At 35.4% G+C, this 20,359-nt stretch overlaps 1 protein-coding gene and 1 pseudogene across 3 annotated transcripts; one reads left to right on the top strand and one right to left on the bottom strand.

Annotated features, from left to right (window-relative positions):
* Positions 1–90: 90 nt before the first annotated feature.
* On the top strand, positions 91–20,151 carry LOC100369309 (uncharacterized). Of its 3 annotated transcripts, none has more exons than XM_002733136.3 (5): positions 91–238; positions 2,306–2,480; positions 15,352–15,594; positions 15,782–15,954; positions 19,148–20,151. In XM_002733136.3, the coding sequence occupies exons 2-5, from the start codon at positions 2,355–2,357 to the stop codon at positions 19,194–19,196; spliced, it is 591 nt and encodes a 196-aa protein (XP_002733182.1). In that variant the 5' UTR covers positions 91–238; positions 2,306–2,354; the 3' UTR covers positions 19,197–20,151. The 3 variants fall into 3 exon arrangements, with proteins under 3 accessions (XP_002733182.1, XP_085357100.1, XP_085357099.1); XM_085500974.1 differs by having other exon boundaries at positions 19,000–20,151; XM_085500973.1 differs by lacking the exon at positions 91–238 and adding an exon at positions 358–393.
* LOC144349237 (uncharacterized) lies at positions 7,351–11,912 on the bottom strand (annotated as a pseudogene).
* Positions 20,152–20,359: the final 208 nt, after the last annotated feature.

Here is a 20,359-nt window from a genome sequence, read left to right as displayed (position 1 = left end):
AAACTCACAAACCAATCGGAGGAAACGTTCAGGGATCACCGGCGCGACGGCGAAAATAATAGTCGCGGACCAATCATCGCGAAGCATTTCAACCTATGACCTCCGTACAAAGCGGCAACCGACAGTGCTTTGCATACACGGAATTTAAAATTGTCGTCCGTCTATTATCAAATTTTACGAATGCACGATAAATCACGCATTATTGCCTAATTCGCTGTCTTAGCGAATCTTTCTAATCGTAAGTAATGTAATTTATTTTTTTCTATTCTACAGCTCAACTGTAACGTTTGCAAATGAACTCGCGCAGCGTTTTCATCATGCTAGTCTTCAAGCTTTCATTGTATTGACGCCATTTTTGTTTATGATTTATCCAGAACGTTGTAGTCTTTTCCGGTAATGTTCTCATATTCTTACACTACTGGTAATTAAATTGTTCTGAATCCACAATATTGGCATCTTATCCGTGCTGTCAAAAATCAAAACACAGTGAACACAACACTTATTGTGATCAACCTCACACCCACGTGTTTCCCCTTTGTGTATCATGTCAAACGATTCACCCGATAAAGCCAATGCATTGTGTTGTGTTGCGTTGTGTTGTGTTGTGTTGTGGAAGTGAAACTGAAAGCACAACGTTTTAACCATAAACTAGTTTAACTAAAAACCTGAGTTTATTTTTCCAATGGCTATTGTGCTAGCCCTAGACATAGCAACATTACATAGTACAATTATAATAATTTCTACTCAACTTATTTTTTTTTAAGTGACACATTGTGACACTGTCCTGTGGTTAAAAATGTGTACTGTTGGTCTGGGGAAACATTTTACTGATTCTGAAGGGCAAATAAACCGTTATTAATTCATACCAATCTAACATAGACCATGCATAGACCAAGGGTGTCTATGCAATGACAGGGCTAAAGTCAGTTAGGAAATACTTAAAGGGCATTTCATGCGTTTAACATTGAATGGGAAAATAAACCCATGAGGACATGGAGCATCATGCTTAAAACCACTATTCTGACTATATAATGAACCTAAAACAAAGGTGGTTATATCGTCTGTTACAAAATCAAAAACCTGTCAATTTTGGGGCAATTCACAACTATGATTATCAATTAGTACATTGTGCATGTAAAACTACTTGAGCATTTGTCAACATTTCTTTGAAAACTCAAGGAGAGAAGATAAAGTAGAGTTCCTTTGTGAATGAACTCACTGTTATGTAACAGTGATGGAAATTAAGCTACCCGTTATATGTTTATAAGCAGGATTTTTCTGTTTTCTAGCCTAATGGTGATAGCCTCATGGTTATCGCATCCTCGTTAACGGATTCACTTGGATGAGAAATAAGCCCAACAAAATGCTGTAGTTTTCACAGGCAACATCATAGTTATATCAATAACCCTATGTATTTTTTGGATTTGAAATGAATATTCAATATAGCAGACATGGCATGCATAGCAACTCTGCCCATCAAAGATTACTACACTTGGTAGGCAACCAAGATACTCAAGTTCAAATCCAATTACAATTGAATATGATGTGGAAGTACTAGTACCCGGTAAACATCATGACCATGTGTATCCCAAGTTATTTTGCTTGTAGACTCCATGGATGTCAGAGATGGCTTTGTACTACTACTCCCAATTAGTGAATTTAAGCTGGATTTCTGCTTCCTGTGCTATTCTTGATGTCTTGCAACATGTCATGACTATTTTGTTGAAGCTTATTATGGATTCATTGAAATAACGATTTTAAAAAATGCACTAAAAGATTGCCCTGGGTGATGTTCTGGAGTCAACATTTTCCCACAAATAGGAACTGCCCTCCAAAACATTACAAGAGGCATAGTACTAGGTATCAAAATTAAACACATGGTGTTTAATACAAATATGGTAGTTCATAGTGTAGAACTGTAATATGCACATGTTCCAAAATGAGCATAAATTCTGGCTGTTCAATTATCATATACAAAACGAGTAGGGCCTTTAACATTCTAAAAGACTTATTATCGATTTGCAAAATTGAATAACTTTGAAATTAAATGATTTATGTTTATTTTGTCAAGCCATCTGACATAAAACAACCACAACAGCACACACAACTGTCAAAATTCAATTGAGTATGCAGAAGACATTGAATACATTGAACCAGTTGTGAGTTTAAAAAGTAATGATTTGTCATTGAAATGAAAGTAAACTTAAATTGATTTAAATTAACATTTGTCTTCTAAATCGTTCATCTTCACTTTTATGAACAATACTCATTATATGTTAAACTGTTTTGTTGTTTTTTTTAATAGAAGGAAGAAAGAACCTTTTATTTCTGACTCAGGAGTATATCTATCAACTATGCCACTGAATTGTGAATTAGGCTGGGGACAAGCCATAGCATCTCCACCATGCTCACTTCTTTCTCCACAGAATACTTGTTTCCAGATCTTTGGAACAAAAAGGAAATCATCAAAAAATGAACAGGTATGAAATGATGATTATAACTCCATGCCACTGACAGTATATGTTGTAGTTTCTCGATGTTCTCCACAAATTCCAACAGGGATGCCTAAGTTGCATACAATTAGTGTATTTAATTTGAATATAATTAGCATATCGGCAAAACTCCCTGTGGAGAACACTGTATCTGATGCGCATCTTCAAAAGATAGGTTGAATCACGGTTACTAAAAAAGACACTATTGTTAAAAGGTGTGAATCTGCCTAATCCCTCAAGCATGCGTGTCGCGCTGTGTACGCCCTCTATTGCTTGAGATTTCAAGGCTCGCTATTTTATTTCATTTTTGTGTCGATGTTCCGCGAATTTGAAATTTTGAGCTCGTTTTCGATAGAATATCCACGTTTAGTGCACAAGCTCTACGAAGAACTACACGTACATTTCAGATGAGTACTCTTTGTGACTGTGATGACATTCAGAATCGAGAATCGTCATTTATCGTTTTCACTGTTGTCATGAAAGTAAGCTTGGGTCCCGGAAGAAAAAGTGATGAAAATTCTAACCCCTAAGTCACTATTTTAAAATACATTATATTATAAAAAATACTACCAAATGAATTTTTAGTATACTACTGTGCGTACTTATGACGGTTGTATGCGATTTTGGTGCTTATTAGAGTAAATTTTATAGTTTTGCTTTCGCATCACTGTATCAGCCATTTTGTTTACAGTCTTAACACTTTTTTTGTAGACGCCGTAGAAATCGTTGAAAATGTATTCAACATTTTCCACCAGTTTCATAAAATGCCTGTTTAATTGTTCTTGTCTGTCCTTGTTTAAGTTTTTTGGCAAATTTTTCATGTTGCAATATTCAGCGTGCCGTTAAATGTGGTTTTAGTCAACGCTACAATTTTTGAACACATTGAACTGTCAGTACAACTTTCTAGCAGTCTCTTCGTCAAATCAATTTTTCTAACCCTTTTTAATCAATCTTAATTTCATTGGAACTGCCTGTTGCATATTTGGTCTGCTTACATGCACTTTGTAGAGCATGGGCGGGTCATTTCAGTTATCTTATCGCATATTTTGTTTATTTCCAACAAAATGTATGTGGTATCATAGCTCCTCATTCAAACTTTCGCATGGCTGAAATATAAACACTTATATGGTTTCTTTGACGTCTTTTTTTTTGATCATGTTTTGTTGGTTTTTTTATTTCAGTTTTCTGCCCATCTTGTTTTTTAGAAAAGAAAATGCCATACAAGACAGGCAAATTTGTATTGAGTTTAAACTGAGCGACAGGTTTTGTCAGGATTCACTCACTGGAACAACTTACACTTTAGTATTACTGAAAGTATCGACACAGACACAATAAAATGGCGTGCAGTTGTTGATTGCAATGAACTCTGGGGAAAATGACATCGTGATTTCCTGTATACATTTTATGTCAATGATTTATCACAGATTAGTACGTCTTTTGTTTCAAATGTTTACCCGCGACACGCATCCAATGAAAAGAACAGGGGGGTGTCACATGTGAGGGCGCTGTTCAAAAAGACTGCAGTCGGAGCTGGTCATTTCTGAATAGATGTTTGTTCTGATAACTTCCGGTGTACGCGCATAGCATGGATCGGCGTTCTGAATGTATGACGAATATGTTGGCCAAATGTGGCTTCAGAATTAACAATATTAATACGCTAGAGAGCCAAGGAATTGGAAGGAACCATACTTTAAATTGGAAATTTTTCCTGAACTGTTTGTAACAACGAACATCGTTGAGTTGGATTGTTTTACCGACGGAACTGACCATGTATAGACCGGCACAGTTTTACTGAAGAACGCCTACACTCCAGTAATCCAGAGCATGGACGTTCCGTTTCGAATCAAAGCTAACCATTTTCAGTATATAGAGGCAAGTACAATACCAAGTTTTATGAATTCTGAGTCCCTCTCGTAGTCTCGTTCACAATACTAATAATTTCAAAATGGCGACCATTGTTTTGTTCGTGTCCGTGTTTCTGTCAAGCATTCGATTTTAACGTCACACCCGTTCATTTCGCTTTACTGTAGTTTTGATAGTTGTCTAGAATATCTAGATAGCATGAATTTTAAAAAACGAAATATAATGTGGTCATATTGGTGTGCAGATCACGCAAAAGTAGCTGCAATAATTGTAGCGTCATTTTATCGTCGGTTTCACAGGCTTACAGTGATTGCAGGCTACAGTTATTGCCTTTTCCCTTACAACGTTACATGTTTTAGTTTAAATATTTGAATATTTTCACGATCCTATCTCCATGTACAACATGGGCAACACTCTTGTACTTCCTGGTTTCGAAGACACTGTTCGTGATTTTTTTTTATTTTTTTATTTTACAAATCTTTGCACTTTCACTTGTAAAATTTATGAAATGAAACACCAAGACCAGGGTCAGACCTAATTTGCCATATTTTTTTTTTTATTTTTTAACTACCTTTTGTATTGAAAATGCCAGAGTCTTTGACATACAACAAATAAGGAAACTTGATAATTTAGAATGTGTATTTATGAAGTTTTGAATGCCATTTTTGTAATGTGCAAACTTTTCCAATGCGTAAACTAATAACATGTATTGTGAATTAATGAGAGTTTTTATTTTATTGTAGAATTTTTTTGATGAAGAGTTTCCTGATTTTGCTGAATGGGAGAAAGTACCTTTCATTGCAAACTACGAGGTTTGGTCAAGTGAAGATGCTTCAGATATTTTCAAAAATGGATCTGAAAATAGCACCTACGATTCAGATTGTGACTCCAGTGATAAAGACAACTGTGTCTCTGATTTGGACACAGACGAAGTTGCACACAGGATTCCATTCAAGGTGATAGGTGTTTTAAAACAAAAACAATATCAAGATACACTTGAAGAGCTAGACAATATGAACAGTGAACATTTTAAGGATATTACAGTATGACTCATACCGGAATATGATGAATATGATGAATAACGAATATGATGGAAATACTATAATGTTTCAAGTATCGGTAAAAAATGAGTGGAGAACTATAGGCTATGTGGTGAAGGAAATAACTAATGATGTGTTGTCAGCAATGAATAATGATAGCATTATATCAATTAAACTGGAATGGGTGGATTTTTTGGAGAAACTCTGGTATTGGTTATTTTGCTTCGATCATGATTGAAAAAAAAGGTGAATGGGCCAAGCATGTTGTGACAGCATGCAGTACAAGATAAATTTTATTAAGTCCAGATACTACGTCTTTCACCATGGTGCGAGGAAAAAAATTTTTTTAGTCAATAGACTTGTACCAAACTAGACATACATTTCATATTATATCTGAATACCTGGAATATCTGGCATATTGATTAAACAACACTGTATTTTGTCATAACCAAAATATCTTTAAAGCACACTTTCTAGCTTTGTGTTTGTTCGCACTGTGGTAAGAAATAAACTTGGTTATGTTCACAACACTTGCATTTATGGAGAGGGGGTGGGGAGGTCACTTTCCCTGAAAATTGAGTGAAAATAAATTTTGATCGTGTGCAACAAGGTACCAGTGTCACTGTCCCAGTCACAAGGACTTTGCATGCTGTTCACTCAATAGGATCTGAAAATGTGAGTGCACGTGAAGGCGAGTCCTGAAATAGTTTGTTCAATTTTTTTTTTTTTTTTTTTGTGTATGCATCAATTTTGGCTTTGCCTAATAAATCATTCTCTTTAAAAAATGAATTCAGATGTCTGTTTTTTACTACATAACTGGTGTGATGTACGTGTTGTCATAGGTATGCCCTAGACTGAGATGCAAATTGACCAGCAAAATAATGACACAATTGATAGGTCTGGTAAACATAACGTAAAACCACAGGATCTTCCATTTTTATTTACATGAATTAAAGTAATACAATTTCATTCTGGTATCTAGCTGAATGTGAGTATAACTCAAAGCCGAGGGTAGCTAGTCAAGGGTTTTGCATGAGTGAGGTATTATGGTACTGTCGGTCTGGGGACAATGTGACGATGGTTGTGATATTGAGTCCTAATTGTTTGTGCACCATGAGCAGGAAAATTGGCTCTACCAGGAATGATAGTGGCCAGGACATCTCTTCGTGGGACTCTGTGATGCTGTAACAGCCGTGAAGGTCTACCATCAGTCCTGGGTTCATCGAAAGATGGTAGTGCATCAGTGGAATATCTATATGTTATTGGATGTATAGTAGTAGAAAGGTAGAGTGGGCTCTATACGCCTTGTATAGACCTCACACAGATGAGGGAAGCCTTGTTTCCAGCTTTTCAAAGTGAAACAACTACCCAGATGCTGGTGTGTGGTGGAGAAAAAGCCCTCTACGTCATCTGTTGTGGAGGCCCTTGGGTGTTCCGGAGTTGTACCGATTCCACGCCACCTCTCCTGGTCCCATATATTGGCAAAAAGCCCAATTAACACTTCACGTGTAAAACCACATGCAGACCATTTCCTGTGAACGACAACAAATAAGAAATGCAAATTAATAATGATGAAGGTATTTTTATATTGTTCAAAGGGGGATTTATTAAATTTGGATTTACACTTACATACTGACATCAAGTGTACTCAAGTCCAGTAATTTTCTGTGCCAGGGTAGTAGTTCATCCAGGATGTAGCAATACATATTATGGTTGGCTAAATGGCGTTCATCTTGGGTCATACCCCTGTCGTCAGTAGCTCTATGCCACTGTGCTACAGTTGAAACATATTCTGCTTCATTAGCATGTTTATGCTTGTGAAGCCATTCAGCTACCTGCATATTCAGCAACTTCTCGCAATCGCCAACGCTTGTTTGTTTTGGCCAGTTAGTGCATCATCAGTGATGCCAGTTGCTGGGTCATCTGCAGCTTCTTTAAGATGTTTCATCTTGAAATCATGCCTTCTTGGCCCACCCTGCCTTGTACAGTCTGCTATTCTCTGTAAAGAGAATATGGTTATTTATATAATTAATATGTAAACTGGTTGACAGTAATTGAGTTTCTTGTGTTATACCGGGGTACCACCATTGGTTTATGTTTTGGCCTGTGACTGCATTTGTAAACATAAGAGTCAGCAAAATATTAAAAAGTTCTTTTGTTGATTCAATTTTATAATGCGGAAATATAACTTTATCTCAAACAAAACACTGTTTGAATAATTTGTGAGTGGTACAGAACAGGAAAAATGTTAAATTTATACAAAAATTGACCAACAATAAACAAGCAAAAACTGCCATTGTAATGTCATGTCTACAGGTCTCTACTTATTTTAATGATAACCAATGAAAGTATGAAGTCTATTAACCTTCAAAAAATGGTTGTGATCTTCCCTTTCACCAAACTCTCTCCCAGTGATTGGATGAATTTCAGCAACATAGAAATTTCTTCGAAAATCCACATCATTCTCTGTGTAGTCCCTCACTAATTTGAAGAATTTAAACTGCGACAAGACAGAGCGAAATAAGTCTGCTAGATTTTCACTGAGACCTAAATTGACAGAAAAACATATACAGAGTGAGTAACAAACTGCACGAATAGTAGAGAAAGGTATTATAATGAACTAATTAAATAATAATTTGACGGTTACGCCTCCTGCCTTGCACTTAACCATAATATGATCATGGTTCATCAAACACATTGACTAGTACAAATACCTGCTTTCCAAGTCTCCTGATGATATGTTATTGTCTTCCACATACAAATGTAGGATGTAAGTCTGGATCTTCAATGTTCCTCTCGTGCCATATTTCTGGGACCTGCTTTCTTCTGAGATATGTTAACAACTCTAAAAAATCCATTCCGTTTTCCTGGCATCTGAGAATATCTTTAAGTACACTATTGAAAACATATGGGTTTTCTTTCTCAGTACACAGCACCCCAGTATCAGATTCTGCATTAAAAAAATAGTCAATCAATAGTACATTCATATATAAAAAAAGAAGAATTCATTGGAGAATGATTTGTGCACATGTACATAAGAATAAAACAATGGTCTCGTACTTTTTACAGTTAACATTTTCTTCATGGATGTGACATTCATCTTTTGTAACTCCATTTTAGCTTCTTTCTGTAAGGCCCAGATGGATGTGGAACGAGTTCTTCCGGTTGTCCGCAGGGAGCTAAACTCTCCATCAGTTACCAATCCTAAAAAAAAATTTGTTATTATGAGAAATTAAACAAGCAATTCCAGACAATATCTTACCTAAAACAATTAATTACAAGTTATAGCCCCTAAATTTATTCTGAGATGAAAAATCCTACCCAGAATCTCAAAGCCCTTTTCTTTGAGTATCTCCACCACCTTGTCACATTCTTTTCTGATTCTGTTGTCTGTAATTGATTTGTATGAAAACCATTGTACTGGCAGTGCGTATGGCTTTAATTGACCGAGCTCATCAGCAATCATCCATACAAAGACATGGGTTGCAGGAACACTACATTTCCTCATCACTCCTTTTTTCAGAGAAACAAGAGTGTCTCCGAGATTGGACAATCTTAAAGATAAATTATTGATACCAAGCAAAGTCATGTTGTCCAAATCACTGCATACCATAGCTGCACTCAAAATATCCAAGTCTTCAACGCCAGTGATGTCTTTTAGTAGACCAGTGACATCTTTTGAGACACTTTCACAACACTTTGATGTATTTGAATTCAATCAAATCCCACTGTATGGCTCTGACTTTACTCTCATTTTTTATTTTTATTTTGCATTTTCTTTTTCAGATGCTCTCAAACCTATAAAAAATGAAAGGTGCAAAGATTGCAAAAATGAAGCAATTAAGTGGCTGCTTATTTAATTTTTTTCTCTAAATTTATTATTTCAGGTTTTGTTTATGGCTAAGTCAGATTTACAATGGAAACCTGTTTTCTGTCTGCAATCCCGCCAAACAAAAGAGAAAATGCAATTATCATTATCCTCCTCTCGTTATAATTGATATCACTTTAAAATATACATACCTTCAGTAGCAAAGACCAAGTCATTTTCAATTTTAGTAGGTCCTCTACAATATTTTGGGGGTTTCTTGGACTTCTGAGACCAATTTCTTTTATACCGGATTCGGCTGATACCCCGCCCTGGGCGATTTTATGGAGGATTCGATTTGTTTTTAGAAAAATGTGGACGAGGCCCATCTTGTCTAAAAAAAATAACCCTGCGTTGATAGAAATGGTCTAGAAAAAATAATGTTTCGCGTTGTCCAAATATAATCATGCAAAGTATAAATTCAAAGTGTTTTAATACATTGGTGAGAGGTCGCATTTTACGTGAACAAGAACATGCACTAAGAAGGAAAAGCAAGTCAAAGTCGAAACTGACTGGACATGACACAACACACGCTGCGACAACTGAGTGATTAGCGACATAATTTTGGGACGCAATTGAACTTGAAGTACTTCTTTGCGAAACTTGCTGCGCGGTGATGCTGGCATCAAGTGTGTGTTGACCGAAGTTTGACCCCCAAGTCACGCGCTGAACTGGCGTGTTACCTTAGCAACCTTTTTCTTTTGCGGTCCGCGCGTCGATCTTGTAAAATTTTTATTATATCCGACGGTACTGTAATTACGCAATTTGTATGCAACTCTGTACTGGTTTTGAATATATCAACGTCGTTTACTTAGTGCACTTCTTTTCTAATTACGCAAATTTGTTTACAATATTGTACCAGCTCTGAATATTTCAACTTTGTATTAAATGTATTGCTTTCATGATAATTACGCAAACTCAAGTTAATTTTTACTATTGTTAGGGCACTGACCCGGCCCGGGGTATTGGGTCTGTGAATATTTCAATATTACCGACTTGATAATGCGTTGCATTCGTAATAATTACGCAAACATAAACATTGGCGCATTTAAATCATTAAAAATGATAGTAGTCGGGTATCTACGGAAAGTCGAGAAAATATTTTAAATACTTGTGATTCACCAATGTTCCAATGGTGATTTTTTTATTCGAAATGAAGTGAACATGTAATATAAACCATACCATGCGTCAAGTTAAATTTTACTATAATATAATATTTTTTTTTGTTTGCTATCTTTTTTGTATTACTTTATTGTATTTTCAACTAAGATCCCACTCCGGGATACGGTTTCAATAAAGATTATTATTATTATTATAATAAACTCTGGACAGCGCACTTCAATCGCAATATTCACGTACATTTCAACTGAACTCTAATAACCACGCGTTTGAGTTCACGCACTGATATTTAAATTCGAGCCACCCAGCTTGACGCAAATCAATATAGTTACTTGTCATGTGTTCAAAAAATCTTTCAACTCTCACAAATACCATGAACGCGAAGAGCTAACTGGGGGTTAACTGAAAGAGAACGTCTTTTTTGGAGAAAAAACACGTCAGTACAAGATTATGTGTACAAGGTTAGCTTTATAGAATGTACATGATCGCTTAACTCTGTGTTTTTTAATAATCATGTCGCATGTGAAACGCAGGAGACATTTTAGTTCGTCCATTTCTTGTTTACCGACATTTTGTCTGGAATGCGACACAGACAAAGATTAAACATTACTGATAACACGGTTACTTCTTTTTTAGTAACTGTGCTGATAACAACCAAGAGGCTCGAACCAGGAAGGCTGGGATATTTTAAACTTCGTAAATAACATTCTTTTCAAGCTTAGACTTTATTCAAGTGTAATAATACGCAACAACAATTCGTTTACAGCATTGGTTTTATTGAAGTTTTTAATGCTTTTCGGCTTCACAGTGAATTATTTTAGCGTCATATTTGAAATAGCGCGCTCGATAAAAGATGTCGGACGGGAAAATTGGGGTCTGTAAAAATGTTTGTTGGTTCAGTCAGGCAATGTGTGGACCAAAAAATCGCCCACTATTTGAAACATCGCCCATGGGCGGGGTTTAGGATGGGCGGGGTATCAGCCAAATCCGGTAGTTTTTATACAGTCTATGTATGCTTCTTTTTTTTTATTTTTTATTTTACAATTGACAATTAAATGATTTAAATAGAAACCATGACATATACTCACCATTAATGGGTCTCTGACTGTCACAGTATTCTCCTTTGTCTTGAACGTGGGGCCGGTAAATAGATTCAACCTCTTACCTCCAAGCTCATCATATATGGTCTGCGTAAATGAACGCAGGTCAGGGGGACATCTTATCTGTATTTTTAATTAAATTTGATTTAGAGGAGTTATTTCTACTTTAGTTACCTTCATTTTCAGGTAGGTCACATGTTAATAATTAGTAAATGTTAATATTACGCATTGTGTTATTGAAAATTATATGTTGTTACATAGTAGGGTCCATCAAGTACACGAGCACTGTAAAAACATACCTGGGTTATGTGTGAGGCATTAAAGAATTGTAATGTATACTCCAGTATACCGTAGACTCTAATCCATACGTTCCAAAACCATTTGCCATTAAATAAACCAAGTTAGGCTTCTGTTTGTCCTACAAATGTGCCATGGCTTCCAGAGATTTCTGAACAAAATCTGCAGGGCATTCCAAATCCAATTGTTTTACAATCATCTTGAACAGTACATCAACTGCTGTCAGTAACTCTGATGAATTCAAGTCTTCAAATGACTTCATCACATCATGGAGTCTTGAATCTATATTATCAGTTTGATCCTCAAATGGGTCAATGTTGTAATGCTGTTCAGCTAAATGAAGTTTAATGAACTTTGATTTCAAATGAGCTGTCTTTCGTTGAACTGACTTCCCTGGTAAAATAAAGAAAACATCCAAATTCATTGTTTACCAAATTCACATAACAATATGAATGAACTTCACAGTAACCCTGATAGTAACACTGCATAGTATTTGCCCAGTTAATAGCTGGGTAAAAAAAAAAATATAATTTTAAACTTTTCTGTAATTAAACACATTTTGCAAATACTGCTGCTAGTTATTGTTGTTAAACACTTACAGAATCGTGGCTCTGGCATGTTTCCAACATGTTCATGTTTATGTTTCCAGAACTGTTCGGACAAATCTTTCCCCCACTCTACCCCCATATCTGGTCGAAAGTATGAAATATACTCAATGAGTCTCTTTTCCTCTTCTTTGCTCCAACCGTATGAAATTAAAAAGAAGAAGATATTATAGAATAATACAATGTATTTAAATTTTCCTAAGACTTGCAGCTCGCTTACAGTGGTTGGGACAAAATAATATTTAGCAATTTAATGTAGAATGCACATCAATCAACAAGCAGTTATTATTGTATATTAAATATCCACAACACATTGTAATATTCTGAACTCAATTTTTTTAATTCCTGAGTGTCGCATTTGTTTTCCAAATATTTATTGAATAACTTCAGAAAGAAACCAATTTTTATTTTTGCAATTTTGTTTTGGGAACACAGCTTATCTAAGCAATCTCATTTCTTCATTTATACGACTAAAAACGCCAGTATATTGTTTAAATTGCAGTTGCATACTAAAAAAATGAAAATAAGCCGGGGGAAAACGAATAAAAAAAATAACAACATGCGAGTGTGTACATGTACTCACCTTGCCGCGATTAGCTGTTCCACATCCTGTTGATGCATGTTGCTGTACAATGTTGTTAATGTCTAAGTTAACAGTACTCTTGATTTTCCCCGCTTCTCTGGAGTCTTCCCACTCGACGAACTACGATGATTTTTAGACTTTTGACCCCCTTTTTTTACCGGTGTCATCGGTGGTGATAACATGATGTTTGTCGACATCGTCAGGGGATATCGACAGTCGGCCGGGCCAAATCGCTTCACTACTTGAAATTGTCTAAACACGCATCACTATATTGGCTAAAAACTACTATAAACCGACTACAAAACTATTGCTAAACTACATAACTAATTCTGAAAGTATCAGCAATGTCTACATTATGATGGTCAGGATCAAAACAGTAGCACGAGTGAATGTTTACATCGCCATATTTAAAGAGGTCTGACACGACCTACACCGGAAGACCATAATATGACCTCGGGTAAACAACTAACCACGTACTTTCTCGCGTGCATTCAGCACCGAATAAATAAAAATGCATACTAATTACGCAACTTTGTCATGGCAAAAACGTATGAAAACTGTTTGAGCAATATTGCCAATAGTACAGTACAGTGCCCATTTACAATATATGAGAAACTTGTTCATTGCAACACCGCCGTAAACGAGAAAAGTGCAGAGTCTCGCCACGATGCCCGCCATAGTCGGCAATTATTCATACCGGAAAAAGCGAGTTATCAAACACAGACCTGTATATTTTTTACATTTGCAACATTTATGAAGCATTTAAAATAAAACAGCACGTTTTTGCTAGTATTAACAACTTTAAATGCTGAAATTCATGTTTTTTTTCTACCTGATGAATTATTCATGTATGTTAAAAACGTCGGAAAAAGACCAATCACATCATGTGACACCCCCCCCCCCCCGGAAAAGAACATGGTTTGTTTCCTAACAGTATTTTTTTAGTAACCGTGGTTGAATGAACTGTTTAAAGAAACAATCCTATCAGAAACATCTACCTAGTTTATTCAGGTAAGCACGCAGGGTCCTGAACATGGAAAATTGACAAAAAATGGGGGCTGGACTATGTCTTGGACAAGCCCTGCAAAAAAAAAGCGAAAACTAACAACATGCAGATTGAACTGCGACACGGAAATGAATGGCAAATGAAAAAATGCAACGGAAATAAATGAACAATATGCAACATTAGAAGTATAACAAAAATTATTTATTGCCTATTATATTGTGACAAATAAACCAAAAATAATATAAATTTATAATGAGGAATCATTTGAATTAGGATTTCCCCGCCGACAAGCGTGCCCAATACTCATGAACACAAAATGAACTAAAATGTCAGAGGTTAAACTGCGTAAAATTATTTCTGTCATGATCAACTGTCGTACAAAATTTACACAGTAAAAATTACGAAAATTCATACTTCTCCGATCTCTATTTGTATGTTCATTGCCATCTTCGTCAATGACTCTGCTACAATGGCACGCAATGCTTTTGTTTACAGTCTGTCATCTTTGACCTTTAAGCATCTGCTTTACTGATTGGCTAAGAATGACGTCACTACTATTGTTTCATCATAAAGGTCAAGTCAACGGATATCTTGGTGGGATTGAAATAGGATGATTTTTGTTTTTTCTCAACGACAGAAGAATGATTTTCATGACAGAAATGCAATAGCTGTGATGAAAGATGGTAAAAAAGTTGGCAGTCTTCAGCGTGACATTGCAATATTGCTGCCCCCAGTTATGGATTCGCAAGCTGCTACCAAATATTTTATAAAGCCAAAATAATGTGATTTCAACCTCTCTCCCAGTTACAGGCTGCTACAATATTTGCAATATTGGTTCTACCGGTACTGTTCATGGCGCTTAAGCCAAACAAGTCCGACACTTGCTTCACTGCTTTTCATATACTGGAAGATTTTCTTGAATCATTTCTGAGGAAGCACAAACTAAATGGCCTATTTCAAAGAAAGAACTATAGTTTCTGCTTTAATACACATTTTTGTTGACTTGCTGACTGTTATGATTCTGATAAAAAAAAATCTTGAAAAATACATGTTAATTACGTAAACAGTGGTGAACGTGCTGTCCTGAAGGCAAAACACGAAATAATGTATTTTGTCGTCACAGCTATTTTGTGTTCACCCTACCTTAGTTTTACGCAATTGACATATATTTTTCAAGAATTTTTATCAGAATCACAACACACTGCAACTGTTAATACAACAAACAAATAACACTGTACCTGCTGAAAAGCTTCTATGGAGAGATGAAATGAATGGGGGAAAAAAAAAACAATACCAGCAGGCGGGGTGTTTGTGTTTTTGTATACATGTAGTATGATCAAGATATGTTAAAAATAAAGTAATTTGATGCATTTATTCTCAGGGAGAAGATGGAGTGAGCAATGTTAGTAAACGACAATGTCACGGACTCTCTTATTCAAGCACTGCCTTCAAAGAGGTCAATCACCCAGTGCAATCCTATCAAGAAAAACAACCAATAGATGTTGTCACACATGCACCAGAACAAATGGAATGTATGCAAAGTGAAGAAAATTCTTCGTATAACAACAATATTTTACAAAGTTCATCTCGGGAACTTAATAAAGATGAAATACAATTTTTACAGGTATTCAACAACATGGTATCAATATCATGTGTATTTATTCTGCTGCAACAAGTTATAGACCCTGTATATATGTAAATGTTACATATCATTAGAATTATGACTTCTATTATGCATTTCTTGACACCCCATCAGAACAGTATAAAATGCCCAGTGCTAACATGACATGATTTTTGCTTTGTTCATGTAGGATATGAATATGGAAAGCAACGATTACTGGTGTGCACCAATGTCTAATCTATCTAATGCATTGCGTATGCACGAGGATGTAGAGGAGGCACGTATGAGAATGGAATCTGACTACACACCTAATACAGCACAGTATATAACCACTCCAGCTGATAACATTCCACCCTTTGTAGGGTAAGATACTCTTATACCATACTTCCTGATCTAAGCCCAAGGGCTTCAACATGTAAAATGAAGAAAAGTAAGGGACGGGCTTATAATCTAGGACCACCTCAGAAAATATGATTTGTGGAGCCGATCATTGTAACGTCTTACTTCTTTCATTCGCCATGCCGGGCTTGGAGGGGATATTGTTTTTTTGTCAAAAAAAAAGTGATGCAGGTGGTCATTGATTTCCACAACACTTTTACAATGAGGAAATAAACATGTTTATAAAAATACACATATTTTATTACATTATGATTTACATACAGTCTGAATTTGCGGTGTAAAAATGGCTAGGGGTCTGTAGAAAAAAAGTCAAAAGCAAGATCTTTATCATTATCTTTGCTGTGGGATGTTATCGATTGTACGAAAACTATCCATGCAAGGCAAATTTTCGCCATTATGTTTTTCAGCAAGATTTGACCTGAAACAACGTCCTTTGACCTAAAAGGTCAAGTCTTTCATTAACCAATCAAAATGCTGTGTCATGCTGACCAAGTCTTCCAATTATTAAAAATGTTATGCAATGCGGAAGTGAATTCCTGCAATGTTAAAATGCAATCTGATTTCTACAAAAGAACATTGATTTGTTTACCCTAAAAACTCGTGATTCACAATTTTCGAAAGATAACTGAGTGTAGAGGAAGTATTTAAACACCTTTCACGGTCGCCAACAGGTCACGTTGAAGAATCTGTCACGATCTGGAAAAGTAAAACAATGACCAGGTTTCACAAACCAAACTACCGTGCTATGAAAGGACCTTTAACACGTATATTTTTATAAATGTCGTCAACACTTATACTTATACTCGAGAGGGACTTAAAAACATGGAAAAAAAACGCAGAACACTATTATGAACAGAGCTAAGATGTAAAACTAAGTGGAAACAAATGCATTCAACTTTATTTTAAAAGGAACATGTAAAAGTGATCTGTCCATGGACATAAAAAAATTTGTTTTTGGCATCAGTACCAATCTGTTTTATAAATCTCAAATTACAACAAACGCACAGGAGTCAAGAAAAAATACTAGGAGTGAAAAATTATAAGTTAAAATAAAGCAAGGTCAACATAAAAAAGCCCAGGGTCCTGAACATGGAAAATTGACAAAAAATAGGGGTGGGCGTTTGCCAGGATATCCCCGGCAAAATGAACGAAAATTTACAACACGCAGATCGAACTGTGGCAGGGAATAGAACGGCAAATGAAAACATGCAACAAAAATAAATGAACAATATGCAACATTAGAAGTAAAACAAAACTAATGTATTGCTTATAATGTATCAAATAAACCAGAAATAATAAAAATCGACAGTGAGGAATCATTTGAATTAGGATTTTCCCGCCGACAAACACGCCCAATAAGCGTGAACTCAAAATGAATTATAATGTCGGGGCTTAAACTGCGTAAAATGATTTCCGGTCTCGACAAATTACTAATCAACTGTCATACAAGATCAATAATAATTTACAAATTTACACAGTAAAAATTCATAGCTGTTTGAAAAAACTTCTCAGATCTTTATTTGTACATTCATTTCCATCTTCATCAAACTTAAACCCACAAAGTCCAAGTTGGACTTAGCACTTTCAATCCACGGATTTCGCAGTCTGTCAGCTTGGCACTTTTCATTCATGTCTAATCACAATACAGAGACGAGAAAAATGGGGCCACTCTGCTGCGATGGCACACGATGCTTTTGTTTACAGTCTGGCAATCATCTTTGACCTTTATGCATCTGCTTTACTGATTGGCTAAGAATGACATCACTACTAGTATTTTATCATAAAGGTCAAATCGTGACATTGCTTTCTTATCAGACTCGACGCTTATCAGTCATGGTGAGAGTTATCATTTAGCAAGTTCCGGTGGTTGGAATGTCTCACTATATTGGTATCACGATGGGCTTGAAATAGGAAGTGTTTTTTTTTATCAAATGACAGAAGAATAGTTTTCATGACAGAAATGCAATAGCAGTGATGAAAGATGGTAAAAAAGTTGGCAGTCTTCGGTGTGATATTGCAAAATTGCTGGCCCCAGTTATGGATTCGCAAGCTGCTACCAAATATTTTATAAAGCCAAAATAACGTGATTTCAACCACTTTCCCAGGTACGAGTTGCTACAATATTGGTTTCATTGTCGACAACGCTAAAGCCAAACGAGTGCGATACTTAGTGGCTCTCTTTATACGATTTGCTTGAATCGTTTCTAAGGAAGCACAAACCAAACAGCCGGTCCTTTTTAGGGCCTCAACATATTTTAAAAAGAGAACTACCGTTTCTGCTTTAATATATATTTTTATAGACTTGCTGACTGTTATGATTCTGAAAAAAGAAAATCTTGAAAAATAAATGTAAATCAGCGGTGAACGTGCTGCCCTGAAGGCAGAAAGCGAAATACCTATTTTGCTGTCACAGCTATTTCGCGTTCACCCCTTGTTTTACACAATTTAAAAAATGTTTATAAGCATCACGACTGACTTCAAGAAAGTCAACTGTTAATACAACCACAGTCAACGAATAGAAAATAGTTTTTTTGTGTGTAGAAAAAGACCCCCTGGGCGTGTGCCTGAATATGACCTCAACTTCTTTATTGTGTCAAAAGTGGGGGGTGGGCGTTTTCCCCCGGCATGGGCTCTTACTCTGATAAGTACGGTAATTTTACAATTATGAGAGTCATATTTACTCTTATTAGTTGGACAAATCTAAATCATCTAAATGACATGTGTATCACTGATCAAAATAAGTCTTATTTTTCTGTCGCTACCACAATTATTCAAACAATATTGTAATGTTGATAGTTATTACCAAACATGTATAACATTTGCTCTGACAGGTACATGTAATGATGTTGGTGAAATAGATCCAACAATCATCAAGAATTTTAGTAATGACAGTAATAAGACAAACAATGCAATTTATGGTTTATGTGAGCATATATTAGAAATCTTTGAGTAATCACAGATTGTATCATGATGCATTATACTGTCTACCATCATCTGTTTGTTTTCTAGGTATGATCAAAATATGCCGGGACGTATACGTTGTTACTGTAAACCCATCTTAGGATCCATAAATAGCTGGCTGTAGAGTTTCTCATCTACAACTATAATATCACTCTCTGTATGAAACTTCTTATTGTTCTTTTCTTTTATATTTTAGTTACCGGTATGGAGAGAATAGTAAATGTTACTTTGTATCTGATGAATAAGTGAGTTCAATAAAAAAGTATTAATACTACTTTATATACAGTTATATATACATTGGAACTGAAATATTCATACCCACCACTTTATTTTGACCTGCTTGTTTAATATTGCATACATAATGTGTATTTTAAAAGAGTATGGTTGTATATACAGAATTTTTTAAGTTAAAAAAGTTGCAATGAGTAATTTTTTTTTTAAATTATCTGAAATACATAGCAAGTTGTTTTGCTTACAACATTTTTGTAATGTTGCATTGTATTTTTATTAACAGTTTTTGTATTGTTCTATTATAACTAGAGGCACGCTAAGTTACCAAAAACGTTTCCAATTAGTTAAAAGGATTTTGTACTGCAATATCTGGGTTTTTTTAATGCATTGTATTTGCAGCCAGAGAAGCACTGCCTATATTTCTTGACTCGTTGTGTCTCTTCACTTTAAATTTATTTTTGTTCATAACTGTAAAAAAAAAGTGCATTTCTTGTCCCTTCAGTATAGATTTTCTTGTTACTTGTGTAACATGACAAGACCTTATAAACTGGCAAATTGTGATAGATAGGTTTCATAGTGAGCTGCTTGATTTTAATAATTGTGACATTGCCTCTAACGACTGAGGCAAGTTTCACTCAGAGCTCACTGAAGCAGCAAACAGCAACCAATCAGAACTTGTGTAACTAGCCACCTTATATTAAGGCATGTTCCAATTTGTTGACAAATCCTGTCAGAGGAAAGCTGTATTTTAATTAGTCATATTGACGACATGTCTCCTCCACATGCCTGTTTTATATCACAATTTTGATTAGATTTTGTAATGTACCACTTTAAAGAAAAACAGAATTAAATTTTTTCCTAGTGGTTTTCATTTGTTTTGTTATATATTATGTATTCAGGAAAAAGACACATTTTGTATTTGCATCAAACTGGTTCAATTGAACTTCAATAAAAAATAAAGATTCTTAACTTATGGCATTCGTTTTTTCTATCATGATCTGTTCAATGTTGTACCTATATGGTATGGTTGAATATGTCAAAAGCTAGAGTTTCAAGACTTGTGTATTTACTTAAATGGCACTTGTATGAACAAACTAATTGAAATCCGATGTATGTTTAGGCACAGATATCTGGAACTGCTTGTTGGATTTCAATAAAATTTAGTACATAGTCGGAA

This window comes from Saccoglossus kowalevskii, chromosome 7 (assembly GCF_978046115.1).
Source record: "Saccoglossus kowalevskii chromosome 7, keSacKowa6.1, whole genome shotgun sequence".
Classification (NCBI taxonomy): Eukaryota; Metazoa; Hemichordata; class Enteropneusta; family Harrimaniidae; genus Saccoglossus; species Saccoglossus kowalevskii.
This window is presented reverse-complemented; position numbering and strand designations above follow the sequence as displayed.